The sequence below is a fragment of the Acomys russatus genome, chromosome 16 (genome assembly GCF_903995435.1).
Source record: "Acomys russatus chromosome 16, mAcoRus1.1, whole genome shotgun sequence".
NCBI classification, from domain to species: Eukaryota; Metazoa; Chordata; class Mammalia; order Rodentia; family Muridae; genus Acomys; species Acomys russatus.
Window position 1 is genome coordinate 23,633,571 of NC_067152.1, and position 14,621 is coordinate 23,648,191.

General features: G+C 40.4%; 1 protein-coding gene across 1 annotated transcript in view; it reads right to left on the minus strand.

The window, feature by feature from the left end:
- The window catches only part of Npepps (aminopeptidase puromycin sensitive), an 82,113-nt gene that overhangs the window by 49,983 nt on the left and 17,509 nt on the right, over window positions 1-14,621 (minus strand). The window contains exon 3 of the mRNA XM_051158442.1: window positions 7,433-7,510. Within this exon, the coding sequence (XP_051014399.1) occupies window positions 7,433-7,510 (78 nt within the window). The remainder of the gene's footprint in view (window positions 1-7,432; window positions 7,511-14,621) is intronic.

Consider the following 14,621-nt stretch of genomic DNA (forward strand, 5'->3'; position numbering starts at 1 on the left):
GAGTAGTAAGTAATGCAGGCATATAAGAAAATAACTAGGTGGCCCGCTCTCTATTTTCTATAGGCTTTTATCTATTTTTTTAAAAGCAGATGTATCAACATTATTAAGATTTTGCAAATATAACACAATATTTTTAATTCTATTACCCTTAGTGGGAATTGTCTGAAGAAATCTTATGTTGCAGTTCCACAGGTGAAATTGGCAGTCTGTTTTCACTGTCAAGATGTTTTCTAGTATAAGTCATATTCATAGTAAATCTACTTTCAATTTTTCCTACTTGGAACAAAAGTGGATTTAAAACTCATAACTAAATAAGAAAGGCTGCTTACACTTTTACTTGGTTTTAAATCTCCAAGGCCATCAAACCATAACAAGATACTGACAGTGACCACTTCCAAAGAGTGGCTTACTAAACAAAATACAAAGTATTGGAAAGGATAATTACCTGAAATTCAAACAAAACACAAGTTAAAGGTTTTTTAAAATCATTAATAAAATAATTAGTTTCACATTATACAATACTGATCACAAAGCATTGCTATTAACAGAATTTTAAAGTGACTAGAAAACGTCTTTTTGACAAATTTCATTTACCAAATGTTATGATGAACTAACTGCCAAGTGACCTTTAATTTTATACCTATACGCACATTAACTACATTGTTTTTTCAAATTAGATACTTAATTTCAATATCTAACCTACTTATATTTAAACCTTTAAAAATATAATATAAAGCCAGCTTAATGGCTCACATCTTTAATCCCAGCACTTGGGCACATCTCTCTTTGAGTTTGAGGCCAGGCTGGTCTACATAGTTGAGAGTTCCAGGTCAGCCAACACTACATGTTGAGACCCTGTCTCAAGAAAACAAAACAACAGCCCGGCAGTGGTGATGCATGTCTTTAATCCCAGCACTTGGGAGGCAGAGGCAGGAGGATCTCTGTGAGTTCAAGGCCAACTTGGTCTACAGAGAGAGTTCCAGGACAGCTAGAGCTGTTACACAGAGAAACCTGTCTTGAAAAAACAAAAAACAAGCCGGGCTGTGATGGCACACTCCTTTAATTCCAGCACTTAGGAGGCAGAGGCAGGCAGATGATCCCTGTGAGTTTGAGGCCACACTGGTCTATCAAGAAAGCCCAGGACAGTCAAGGCTAAATAGAGAAATCCTGCCTTTAAAAACAAACAAACAAAGAGCAAAAAGCCAAAATAAAAAACAAGCCATAAAATAATTATTAGAATCAAACAACTACAGCCAGGTGTGGTGGCACTTGGGAGGCAGAGGCAGGCGGGTCACTGTGAGTGCAAGGCCAGTCTGGTCTACATAGTGAGTCCAGGACAGCCAAGGCTACATGGTGAACCCTGTCTCAAAATAAAAAAACAAAAAAACCAAAACCAAACAAAACAAAAAACAAAACAAAACAAAAAAACCAAAAACCAAATAAATAAATTAATAAATAAATAAATAAAGCAATCACAACATTCATCAAAATCACAAATGTTGAAAATTTAGAAAATTATAATTGTAAAACCAACATATCTTGAAGTAATTTAATAAGATTAATAAATGCTATAAAGCTAAAACTAATTTATATAAAAGATAAACACTAAGAGCAACTGTGTTTCGCTATACTGATGCCATTTGACAGGACTTTTAAAACTGTTCTCAAGCTCTTAGACCTTACAATGATTCTGGGAGATTAACCAATGATAACAGAATGATGCCAGTATCAGATGTTTTACTTAGTTATCTGATAACTGGTATAAATGTTAAGTTTGAAAAGACAAACACAAAGACTACTAAAAATCTCATATGATTATGTTAAATATTTGCTCCATCATCACCTAGGACCAGTTCTATAATCTGATAAAAATCTGAAAACATAAAAAAAAGTTTTTCTTGGGGGGCTAGAGAGATGGCTTAGAGGCTAAGAGCACTGGCTGTTCTTCCAGAAGTCCTGAGTTCAATCCCAACAACCACATGGTGGCTCACAACCATCTATAAAGTGATCTAATGCCCTCTTCTGGCCTGCAGGTGTACATGCAGGTAGAGCATTCATAGACATTAAATAAATAAATAAATATTTTAAAAGTTTTTCTTAAGATTGGTTGTTTTTATTTCTTCCTAATTCATGGATATTTGGGGACTAAGACCCTTATTTAAAGCAAAGAATGACTGGGTAACTGATCCTAAGAACTTTGGTATAATATGGAAGTCAGTGATTTTCCAGACATTACCACAGATATTCAGTAATTTAACATTTAAAACTATTACTACTACTACTACTACTTCTACTACTACTACTATTATTATTATTATTATTATTATTATTATTATTATTATTATTATTATTAGCTAGAGGACAACTTTGTGGGAGTTGGTTCTCTCCTTCTACCTTTACAGGGGCTCTAGGGATTGAATCCAGGTCCAGGCTTGTGTGGCAAATAGCTTTATCCACCAAGGCATCTTGTCAGCCCAATATTAAATAATTTAATATAGTCACACCTGCAGAATTTTCTAGCATTTTTATTAGTTGTTGTTATATTAGCTTAGGAATTTACTGCAGTTAGAGAGATGGATCAGTAGTTAAGAACACTAGCTGCTCTTCCAGAGGATGCATGATTGCCAGCACCCACAGAGTGGTTCACAACCATCTGTCACCCCACCAACCTTCTGGTCTCTAAAGGTTCTGCACATACATACAGAGACACACACACACAATCATAAAATATTTTCACATTGTTCTATTAACTTAAAATCTCAAAAACTATATAAAGTATTTTATGAATAAACTCAATTTCCAATAAAATAAAAAACATTTAAAAAACACTATGCTGACTTATGGCGTATTATGTATATGCAATTTTCTGTTATTATTTGAAATGGCTTTGACTTTACCATGTGCTTTATGAATATCAAGAATGATGCAGTCTAGCTAGGCCGTGGTGGTGCACGCCTTTAATCCCAGCACTCAGGAGACAGAGGACGGTGGATGTCTGTGAATTCACGGTGAACCTGGTCTACAGAGCTAGCTCTACGACAGCCAAGGCCATGCAAAGAAACCCTATCTCAAAAAAAAAAAAAAAAGAATGATGCAGCCTGGGACTGGAGAGATGGATCAGCAGTTAAGAGCACTGGCTGCTCTTCCAAAGTACCCAGGTTTGATTCCCAGAATTCATACAGTAGCTCAAAATTGTGTGCAGCTCTAGTTATAGAAGATCTGATGCCCTCTTCTGGCTTCTTCAGACACCAGGCACAGATATACACAGATGAAACATCCATAACATAAAATTATTAAAAAAAAAAAACAATTTTAGTATATATAACTACAAAACTATGGCAGTGTTTCTAACAATACACAGGAAACTGGTTTTAGTGCTGGAATTAAAGACGTGTGCCAAGACCCAGCCTAAATTTACTTTATTTTTATCATATTTTTAAATTGATACAGCAGCCCCAGGCTTACCTATAAACTACAAGTCCTGGCCAGTGTGCCTACCAGCCAATGGTTTCAACTCTGACTTCTAGACACTAGCTTATATAATATAACAGGATTCATTTTTTAAAAAATTGTTCATTATGCCAGGCAGAAGTGAAACACACCTCTAATCCCAGCACTCAGAAGGCAGAGGCAAGCAAATCTCTATGAGTTCAAAGGCGGCCTGGTCTAGAAAGTGAGTCCAGGACAGCTAGGACTGTAAGAGAAACCCTGTCTTGCAACACACACACACACACACACACACACACACACACACACACACACACACACACACACACATGCACGCACGCGTGCGCGCACAAACAAACGAAAATCAGATTTACTTCGTTTTTTAAATAAGCAAGCATTTATTAGAGTATAGTTTCCATTGGTCCTGATGAAAGTCTAGTGCTGGGGCTGGGATATAGCTCAGTTGGTATGCTTGTCTGTCATGCACAAAGCCCTAAATTTGATTCCAAGCACCCAATAAGGTGGGCATGGTGGCCTGAAGCCCCAGCACTGGAGATGAAGGTAGCAGGAGCAGTTCAAGGTCACCCTTGGTTATAGTGCTTGAAGCCAGTTCAGGCTACATGACACCTTGTTTCAAAGTATAAAACAAGCCTAGTGCCAATCTGATTCCCAAAATTTCAAAGTAATACCCCAGCTTCCATGCCATACCAAGAGTCTCTGAAAGCTTCATTCATGCCCAAAGTACTAAAATCTACTTTCGGTTGCAATCCTTTATATTTTCTGAGCTAGTCTCTCTCCAAAGGTATATTTTTGTAAACTGAAAGCCCCTGTGTTTAATTCAAACAGATTTCTTAATTTATTCCACTTCTTTAAGTTTTTTGGTCTCCCCGCCCCCATCTTTTTTCCAGACAGGTTTTCTCTGTGTAGCCCTGGCTGTCCTGGAGCTAGCTGCATAGACAAGACTGGCCTTTATTTTATTTCAAGAGATCCACCTGCCTCTCCTGGGTGTGGAGATTAAAGGCGGATGCTACCACTACCACTGCCAGCAGCAGCTGCTGCTGCTCCTTTTGGTTCTGATAAACTCATTCCCACTTTTCCTACTTTCTGCTTTGCATGTCTTGGTTTTCCCCAAACTTTTACTTCAAAGGAAGAAGAGCTGTAAAAATAGCTCAGTGTTGAAATGACTGGCTGCCTTTCTAGAGGTTCAATTCCCAGCATCCACATGTTGCTCACAAACTTCCGTAACTCCAGTCCTGGGTGATCCAACATCCTCTTCTGACTTCCATGGGTACTATATGCATGTGGTGTGCATACATACATATATGCATATATATATATACATACATACATATGTTCAAATAAAACACCCAGACACATAAAAACTAATTTACACTTAAAACATTTCAATTCATCACAGTAGGGCTTCTTCACTATATTCTGCATGTCCATACATACATTCCTCGCACCATACACACCATTTTTTCCACCGAGACAGAGTTTCTCTGTGTGGCCTTGGCTGCCCTGGACTTCGTAGACCAGGATGACCTCGAACCCACAGCGACCCACCAGCCTCTGCCTCTCAAGTCCTGGGATTAAGGTGTGCACCACCATACCCAGGCCCAAATTTTTTAAAAATATTAAAACTTCTGGAAACTAGATAATAGAAATAAATAAGGATAAAAGCAACAGCTATGTAAATATTTATACATAATCCAGGAATCTGTAAAATGAACAGTGGGGAGGCATTAAAACAGGGTCTTGGGCTGGAGAGATGGCTCAGAGGTTAAGAGCACTGGCTGCTCTTCCAGAGGTCCTGAGTTCAATTCCCAACAACCACATGTTAGCTCACAACCATCTATAATGTGATCTGATGCCCTCTTCTGGCATGCAGGTGTACATGCAGGCAGAGCACTCATAAAATAAATACATCTTTAAAAAAAACAAAACAACCCCACCAGGGTCTCACCTAGCCCACATGACTTCCTGGTCCTCCTGTTTCTATCTCCCAATTGCTGGGACTATAGGTGTCTGAGCCACTATACCCAGCTAAGCGTCATTCTATTTGTACTTGCCTGTCTGTCTGTCTGACTATGTGTCTCTCTGTATCCCTGGCTGTCATGGAACTCTCTTTGTAGACCAGGACAGCCTTGAACTCACAGGGATCTGCCTGCCTGCCTCTGACTCCCAAATGTTGCTATTAAAGGTGTGCGCCACCACCGCCCAACCCTATTTGTACTATTTTAGAGACAGAGTGCACCAACTTGAGTATGTACTTTTATGTTTTTTGTTTGTATTTTTCCCAGAGCTGAGGACCGACCCCAGGGCCCACTGAGCTAAATCCCCAGCCCCACTTTTATGTCTTTCAATTTTTTTTATCTAATAAGTACTTTATTATGTTAATAAGAATTCACAAATGTTTACCACTAACCCAACTATACTGATGTGTCATAAGGAATTTGTTAACTCAATGTTGAACAGATATATTAATTCTAACTCTTTCATGAACACATGTAAAGTCTCAATATTTTTGTTACGGCTTTTCCTTAAAATACATTCATACTAACAGAACTGTTGAGCTAAATGTCATGAACACATTTAGACTCTTTGCATGTACTGACAAGCTGGTTTTCAAAGTAATCACATGGGTTTATCTGTAAGCAGTATCTCAAAGACTTTATCACCAACAATCTTTTTCTGTTTAAGATGTATTTTTATTTGGGGGAGAAGGAGAGAGATCAAAGGGTGTTGGCTGGAACTGTTTCCTAATGGAGTGTCAGGAACTGAGCTTGGGTCTGTGGAAGAACAAGCAGCAGTCTGAGCCACTGAGCCAGCTCTCAGGCCCATTAGGAATCTTTTTAACGGCCGGGCTTAGTAGCGCACGCCTTTAATCCAGCACTGGGAGGCAGAGGCAGGTGGACTGCTGTAAGTTCTAGGCCAGCCTGGTCTACAAAGCAAGTCCAGGACCCTGTTGGGGGGGGGGGGATCTTTTTAACTTCAGCTTACATGACAAGAAAAAAATTGGTTTAGGATATAGTAACTTGTTTTGATAGCTCTGATTACTAGGGACCTAAATATTTCTTTCACACAATTGTTTTCTGTATGATCTCTCCTTTTCATCGCATTTATCAAATTCCTAGAGCTTTCCTAATTAATTTGCATATAATTTCTTCTGTATTAAGCTCACAAAGTTTACTTTCTTAGTGCTTTTGTGTCAAATAATAGTAGCATTGCAAAAATCCCTCCTTTCTATGGCTTTACCAGAGAAGTGTCTCTCTTTCTGGCTGTACACTAAATCATAATGTGGAACACTGTTCTCAGAGATTTCATTCAACAACAGATGGAAGGAGCTAATTTTTAATAAACAAACTGAAAAGTTATACATCATATTCTACAGCAAATGTTCTTCTGGGTTTTGTTTTGTTTTTTAATGTAGTTTATGTTTAAATAAAACCCCAAAAGACAAGATTTTGAAACTTTTCTTTTCATAACCCAGTTTTTTAGTTTATTTTTTGGTTCTCTAGACAGGGTTCTTCTGTGTAGCCCTGGCTATCCTGAAATTCACTCTGTAGACCAGGTTGGCCTCGAACTCACATAGATCTACCTGGTTCTGCCTTCTGACTGTTGGGATTAAAGGCATGTGTCACCACTGCCCAGCCATAACCCAGAACTTTTAAAGGGGAAGAAAAGTTGTTGGGTTTTTTGTTTGTTTGTTTTTTGGTGTTTTGTTTTGTTTTGAGACAGGGTTTCTCTGTCCAAGACAGCCCTGGCTGTCCAAGACTCACTTTGTAAACCAGGCTGGCCTCGAATTCACAGAAATCCTCCTGCTTCCCAAGTGCTGGGATTAAAGGCATGGTCCACCACACCCAGCTGAAAAGTTCTTAAAACTTAAATCTGTAAGCAATAATAAGGGGACAAATGGCATGTATATCTTTGGAAGCAGTAAAATACATCATCTCTGGTAAGATTCACAAAAGACGTTTCTCACCTGTTTGTAGAGTACTAGGAAAAGACAAGGTGACCTTTTCATCTTCGTTCTGATAGTTAAATCCTGTAGCATGGATTTCTGGAAAGATAAAAAAATTACTTCACAAATCAAACTACACTGGAACGAACAAATTTCAACTGCCACAATTAACAACTTGAACAAAATTTCTACTAAATTGTATGAAATATTCTTTTTTGTGAGAGCCATATAGTCCAGGCTGCTCTTGATCTCATAGCAAATCTCCTGCCTTAACCCTCTCCAAATGATGAAATTAAATGTGCCTTTTGTTTATTTGTCTTTTGGAGATGAGGTCTTACTATGTAGTTCTGCCTAGCCTGGAATTCAGAGATCCTGTGCTGGAATTAAAAGTGTGTAGCACCATACTAGGCAAAATGCAACATTCTTTCCTTCTCCCTCCCCAACCAAGGCAGGGTTTCTCTGTGTAGCCTTGGCTGTCCTGAATTCACTTTGTAGACCAGGCTGGCTTCGAACTCACAGGGCTCCGCCTGCCTCTGCCTCCTGAGTGCTGGGATTATAGGCGTGCGCCACCACGCCCACCTTCCGCAACATTCTTGATTTAGCAAATCAAGTTTCAATAATGAGTTAAACATGCTCCTTAAGAATAAACTCCAAGCCGGGTGTGGTGGCGCATGCCTGTAATCCCAGCTCTCGGGAGGCAGAAGCAGGCGGATCGCTGTGAGTTCGAGGCCAGCCTGGTCTACAAAGTGAGTCCAGGACAGCCAAGGATAACACAGAGAGACCTTGTCTCAAAAAACCAAAAAATTTTTAAAAATTAAAAAAAAAAAATAAACTCCATTCGGGGCTGGAGAGAGGGCTCAGAGGTTAAGGGCACTGACTGCTCATCCAGAGGTCCTGAGTTCAATTCGCAGCACCCACATGGTGGCTCACAACCATCTATAATGTGATCTGATGCTTTCTTCTGGCCTGCAGGTGTATATGTAGCCAAAGCACTGTATAATAAATAAATAAATAAATCTTTAAAAAAAAAAAAAAAAGAATAAACTCCATTCTCAAAAAACCAAAATAAAATAAACTCTATGTTGGATGGTGAAATGGTTCAATGGATAAAGGTACTTGCTGTACAAGTCTGGCAGTATTCAAAACTCTCAGAGTTCAGCATGTAGACACAGGAGAGCACCAACTCCACAAAACTGTTCTCTGACCTCTACACACACACACACACACACACACACACACACACACACACAAAATGTTTCAAAAATAATTACATTTATTTATAAACTTTCCATCTTTGGTATTGTAGGGAAATAGGGTTACTATAAATGATACTATTTTCTTTCCTATTCACTAATGTGTACTGTGTTCATCTTGTGAGATAGGGTCTTGCCACAGCTCCTAGAGTTGTGATGGTTTTGTGAGACTTACAGAAATGCTTCGTTCTAATCTTACATGACTGTGGTACTATTTTCCAAGCTGCATCTACTCATGAATCTTTGGAAGTTTCACAGATTGCCAAGAATTCATTGTTAAAGATATGAAAGTCTTTTGCACCTCGCCCCCATTAAATAATGTAAAACAAGAAAGAAACTACACCCTTTTCTGGATTCTGTGCTGTTGGATTTTACAAAAATAAACAGAAACCTGTTCAGATAAATTAAGACTCCAGTTATTTACTTTCCCCCACCCAGGAGTGAGACAAAACTGCTGCCTTGGTGCTGCTTAAGGAAGTTTATTTGACACAGTAAGAACTCATAAACTAATTCCAACCAACACATCCCAAGTACATCCCAGATGAAAATGATAGTTAATCCGGGCATGGTGGCACATGCCTTTAATCTCAGTGTGGGAGGCAGGCAGAGGCAGACGGATCAGTGTGAGTTCAAGGCCAGCCTGGTCTACAAAGTGAGTTCAGGACAGCCAAGGCTACACAGAGAAATCCACAGAGAAACCCTGTCTCGAAAAGAAACAAAAGAAATTTATGGGTAAAAGGCCTGCCATGAGCCGGGCGAGAGGAGGTGGGGGGGGGAGAGCGGAGAGAGAGAGAGAGAGAGGAGAGAGAGGGAGGAGGGTGAGGAGAGAGGAGAGGAGGAGAGAGAGAGAGAGAGAGAGAGAGAGAGAGAGAGAGACTGTCTGTCTGTCTAGAACTTAAGAGGTATTGGGTGTGTTTCAGATAATCCCATGGGGGGTAGTCTTTCTTTTTTCTAGACAAGATATGTGCTTGTCTACATGCGTCTGGCTGTTGTAAAACTCACTATGTAGACCAGGCTGGCCTCAAACTCAAGAGTTCCACCTGTCCCTGTCTCCCCAGTGCTAGGGTTAAAGGCTTGCATCACTACACCCGGCTGTCCGCCTTAGTTTTTGAGACAGGGTCTCTCCCTAACCTTGGATCTTACTGGTTTCTCATGGCTGGCTTCCAGACATCTACTTGTCTTTGCCCAGTCAGTGCTTAGGTTATCAGAGTGTTTGTGCCATGCCTGGCTTATGAAATCGGTGCTGAGATCAAAACTCAAATCCTCCTTCCACGGCAGTCTACTCAATGAGCCAACCCCATTGTTTGTCTTTCTCTAAGCACCCTAGAGCAATAGTCCCAGTCCTGAGAAACTTGGAACTGAACATATACCAAGTTAAACAAAACAAACAAATACAGAAGATATTCATATGAAATATCTAGAATAGACAAGTGTACAGAAACAGAAGATCTATGGGAGCCTTGGGGTGAGGCTCAATAGGAGTGTGCTGCCTCAGGCGCGGAAGGCCCTGGACTTCACCCATGGACCGCAGCACCAAACAAACAGAAGCCTAGACAGCTGGGGGTGACACTACATGCTTGTAATGCTTGCACCTGGGAGGTAGATGAAAAACAATCAGAAGCTCAAAGCCAGCCTTAGGTACACTAAAGGTTCGAGCTAGCCTGAATTGCATCAAACAACTGTCTCAAATAAAGCAAGTTAATTAAATAAATAAATGAGTAAAAGATTGAGGAGAAATAGGCAGTGACTACTAATGAATACTTTCTTCTTGGAGCTAAGAAATGTTGGTTGGGTATGCTGATGGCCACAAAGTCTGTGAACAAACTAAAAGCTGAAATAACATACTTTATTCATTTCTAAGCGTCTGGCTTTCTGAGGCAGCACCCGTTCATGGTTGAGGTTGGTCTGTAACTTGCAGTGATCCTCTCAGCTCCGCATCCACGTGCTGGGATCACAGCATGCACCGCCACATCCACAGCCCTACATACGCTTGCAATTCACCAGCAGGATTTCAAACACTTTCATATTATCACTACGGTTCACATATGTGTCTGTAAAAATGAAATCTTTACAAAGCCAATAAAAACAGTTACGTTCAGACTTTGAAAGACCTTTCATTGATCCCCTAAGTAAAACTTACTCATTTTATCATAAGAATAAAATTAAGTATAAAAAGCTAAGGCTTTGATGAAGACTGCATGGTGAGATTAGAACTCAGCTGTCTTCCTGTACCTATTTCTAAAATTCTTTTTGCTATCCTAAAATTTAAACAGATACCCAAATTTGGTATAAAGAGAATTGTTCAATACTAGAACAACAACTAAAAATACGCTGCTGTCAAGCAATTCCCTAGAACACAATTATAATAGCCTGACGGGAAGGCAACTACCACCTCAATGCCTAAAACAGCAGCCAGCACTTGGGGCACCAAGACAGGAAGATCACAGTAAGGGTCGGGACGGCCTGGAATGATAGTGAGACGCCGTCTCAAATGATCAAACAGACAGGAAAACAATATTCTTTCCTCTGTATGTGGCATGGACATCTTCAGGGGGATATGTGTACATGTGTATGGGGTGGGCATGCATGTGGAGACCAGAGGGCAACATGAGGTGCCTTCCTGGGTCACTCTCCACCTCATGTAACTCGTGGTCTGGCCAGGCTGGCAGCCACTGAACCCCAAGTGCACTTGTATGTGAGTGCTGTGGGTCTGGATCAAGCCCTCATGCACACTGTGCAGCAAGCAATTGCCAGCGCAGCCACCTCCCCGGCCACAGTTCCGGCTTAAGAGAAAGTGGGATTCTGGCAGCTCTGGGCTATTATAACCACAGATTATGAAAACCAATTTGTTCTTACAAATCTACAGAAATACTTCACACTGGCAAGAAGTTAATGACACACAAGATAGCAGCAGCCTGAGAACAGAAGGGTCCAGCACTGTGGTTGCTACATCCCATTCTACAGTACATGCTTCTAACAACAAACACAACCGGCCTACATATTAAGTCCAAGGCCAGCCTGAGCTACACTAGACCCTGCCACAGAAAGATGGAGATGATGTCATTTCATTTGTTTTTTGTTTTATTTTATGTTTTTGATTTTCTGAGACAGGGTTTCTCTGTGTAGCCTTGGCTGTCCTGGACTTACTTTGCAGACCAGGCTGGCCTCGAACTCACAGCGATGCAACTGCCTCTACCTCCCGGGTGCTGGGAGTAAAGGCGTGCGCCACCACACCCGGCTGATTTCATTTCCTTTGTAGCATATTATCCAGAAATTACAGTCTTTGGTATTTATTTTTTTTAAAAGGGCTGGGGCTAATGATGCACGCCTTTAATCCCAGCACTTGGGAGGCAGAGGCAGGCAGATCTCTGTGAGTTCAAGGTCAGCTTGGTCTACACGGTGAGTACAGGACAGCCAGGGCTCCACAGAGAAACCTTGTCTCGAAAAACAAAAACAAAACAAAACAAAAAAAGGGACTAAAAACTGAGAACTTCTAAGTTAAAAAAACAAAAACGAAAACACCTGAATATGGATGTTTACAGAAGCTTGATTCATAAATGCCAAAATTTCAAAACAGGCAAAACATTCGAGTAAGTGAATAAATTGTATCATATGCCAAAAGCAGACATTTTTTGTTTGAGACAGGGTCTCTATGTAGCTCTGGCTGGACACTGTTGTGTAGATCAGGCAGATAAAACTCACAGAAATCCACCTATTTCTGACTCCCAAGTATTGGGATTAAAAGCCTGCACCACCACACTCAGCTGGAATATTATTCAGTGCTAAAAGGAAGCAAGTTACTAAGCGACAAAACAACATGGACAAAATTCCAATGTGTACTATTATAATGAAAAGAGCCATTGGGAAAGATTGCATACTACATGATTCCAACCCTGACATTTTAGAAAAAACAAAACTATGAGCACAGGAATGGAGATGGCTCAGCACTCAGCACAATTACTGCTCACCCAGACAACAATTCTCAACACCTACACCAGACAGCTCACAAGCACTTGTAACTCCAGCTCCAGGGGTATCCCACACTCCTTGGCTACTGTGTGCACTTAAAATCAGATACATATACCTACAGAGAGACACATACAAATAATTAGAAATAATAATGATGATATTAAAACCTATGGGCACGATAACAGTAAAAGTAGTGGTTGTCAGGAGATAGCCAGGGAGGAATGAACAGGTACCATACAGATGGCTGGTTTTTAGGGTAGTAAAGCAGTTCCATATGATTCTAAAAGGGTGGACACTTGTCCTCATTCATTTGTCAAAACCCACAGATAGCACACCACAACAGGAGCATAACCAGACAGTAGATGACGATGTTTTAGTGGGCACTTATCAACTGGGACCACTACATCCAGTGTGGCACAGCATGCTGGCGTTAGCAGAGCTGCTGAGTGCCTGGGAACAGGGATTATACAAGAACTCGCTGTATTTTCTTCTTGGCTCTCCTGTTAACCTGAAATAGCTCTAAAACTTAAGATATATTTCAAGTGAAATAAGACGGCATAAGCCTATAATCCTAGCACTCAGGGATTTACAAAGCAAGTCCAGGACCACCAGGGCTACATCCAAAAGATACCAAAAAGTTGAAAAACAATTTGGTTCCTCAGTGTAGTCTGGAGTATAACTTTACCCATTCTTCAAAGAAAAATAGCACAAATAGACGTTATATTCCCATTCTCCAAACCAGCTACATTCAGAAATCGTAAACCAGAGACAAAATTAAAAAAAGAAAAAAGGACTGGGCAGTGGTGGTACACACCTTTAAACCCAGCACTGGGAAGGTAGAGAATCAGGTGGATCTCTGAATTTGGAGGCCAGCATGGTCTACAACAGCCAGGGCTACACAAAGAATAAAGGAAGGAAGGAAAGAAGGGGTGAAAGCTAACTAACCCAGCACCTAGGAAGCTGAAGCAGGGAAGGACTTTGTTAAAACAAAAACTGGGAGCTGGGCATGGTAGCGCACACCTTTAATCCCAGCACTAGGAGGCAGAGGCAGAAGGATCGCTTTGAGTTCGAGGCCAGCCTGTCTTAAAAACAAAACAAAACAAAAACAGGATAAGATATAATTCAGTGGCGGAGCACTTATATAGTAAGCATGAGAACTCCATTCCTGGTAGTGCATCATGTGCCCAATCACTCCACCCCAAAACATCCTAAAATCTACCTGAAAGAGCTAACTGGGGCTGGAGAGGTGGCTCAGAGGCAAGAGCACTGACTGCTCTTCCAGAGATCCTGAGTTCAATTCCCAGCACCCACATGGTGGCTCACAACCATCTATACACTCTAATGCCCTCTTCTGGCCGCCAGGTATACACGCAGATACTAGAGCATTCATGTATATAAATTAAATAAAATCTTTTTTTAAAAGAGCTAACTGATAGTCTCTGAATATTAATTAATTTATTTATTTACTTTATTTTATTTAAAATAGTAGGGGTGAAGCTCAGGACCTCACATACATAGTATTCTTCTACTGAACTACACACTAGCCATAAATATTTGATTTTTGTTAAACATTCCAAGTGCACTCCAAGATACACACATGTCACCTTCCACCCTAGGGGTTCAAGAAATTCAACTCAGGTCATGAGCCTGGGGTGTGTGACCACTGAGTCATCTTGCCAGTCCTGAAATCTTGGTATCTATGGTATCAAAGAAGTATGAACAGCAAGTAAGGTCAAACAACTTAGTAAATATATTTCATTATAATATAGTGTAAGCTGGGCACATGCGTTTAATCCCAGCACTTCAGAGGCAGAAGCAGGTGGGTTGCTGTGAGTTCGAGGCCAGCCTGGTCTACAAAGCAAGTCAGAACAGGCAGGGCTAGAAAAGAAACTGTCTTGAAAAAGAAACAAAACAAAAAAAGTGTATTATTTTCGTCAGTTTTCATTGAAAGTCTATAAACCTCAAGACTGTGCCAGGAATGGCAAAAC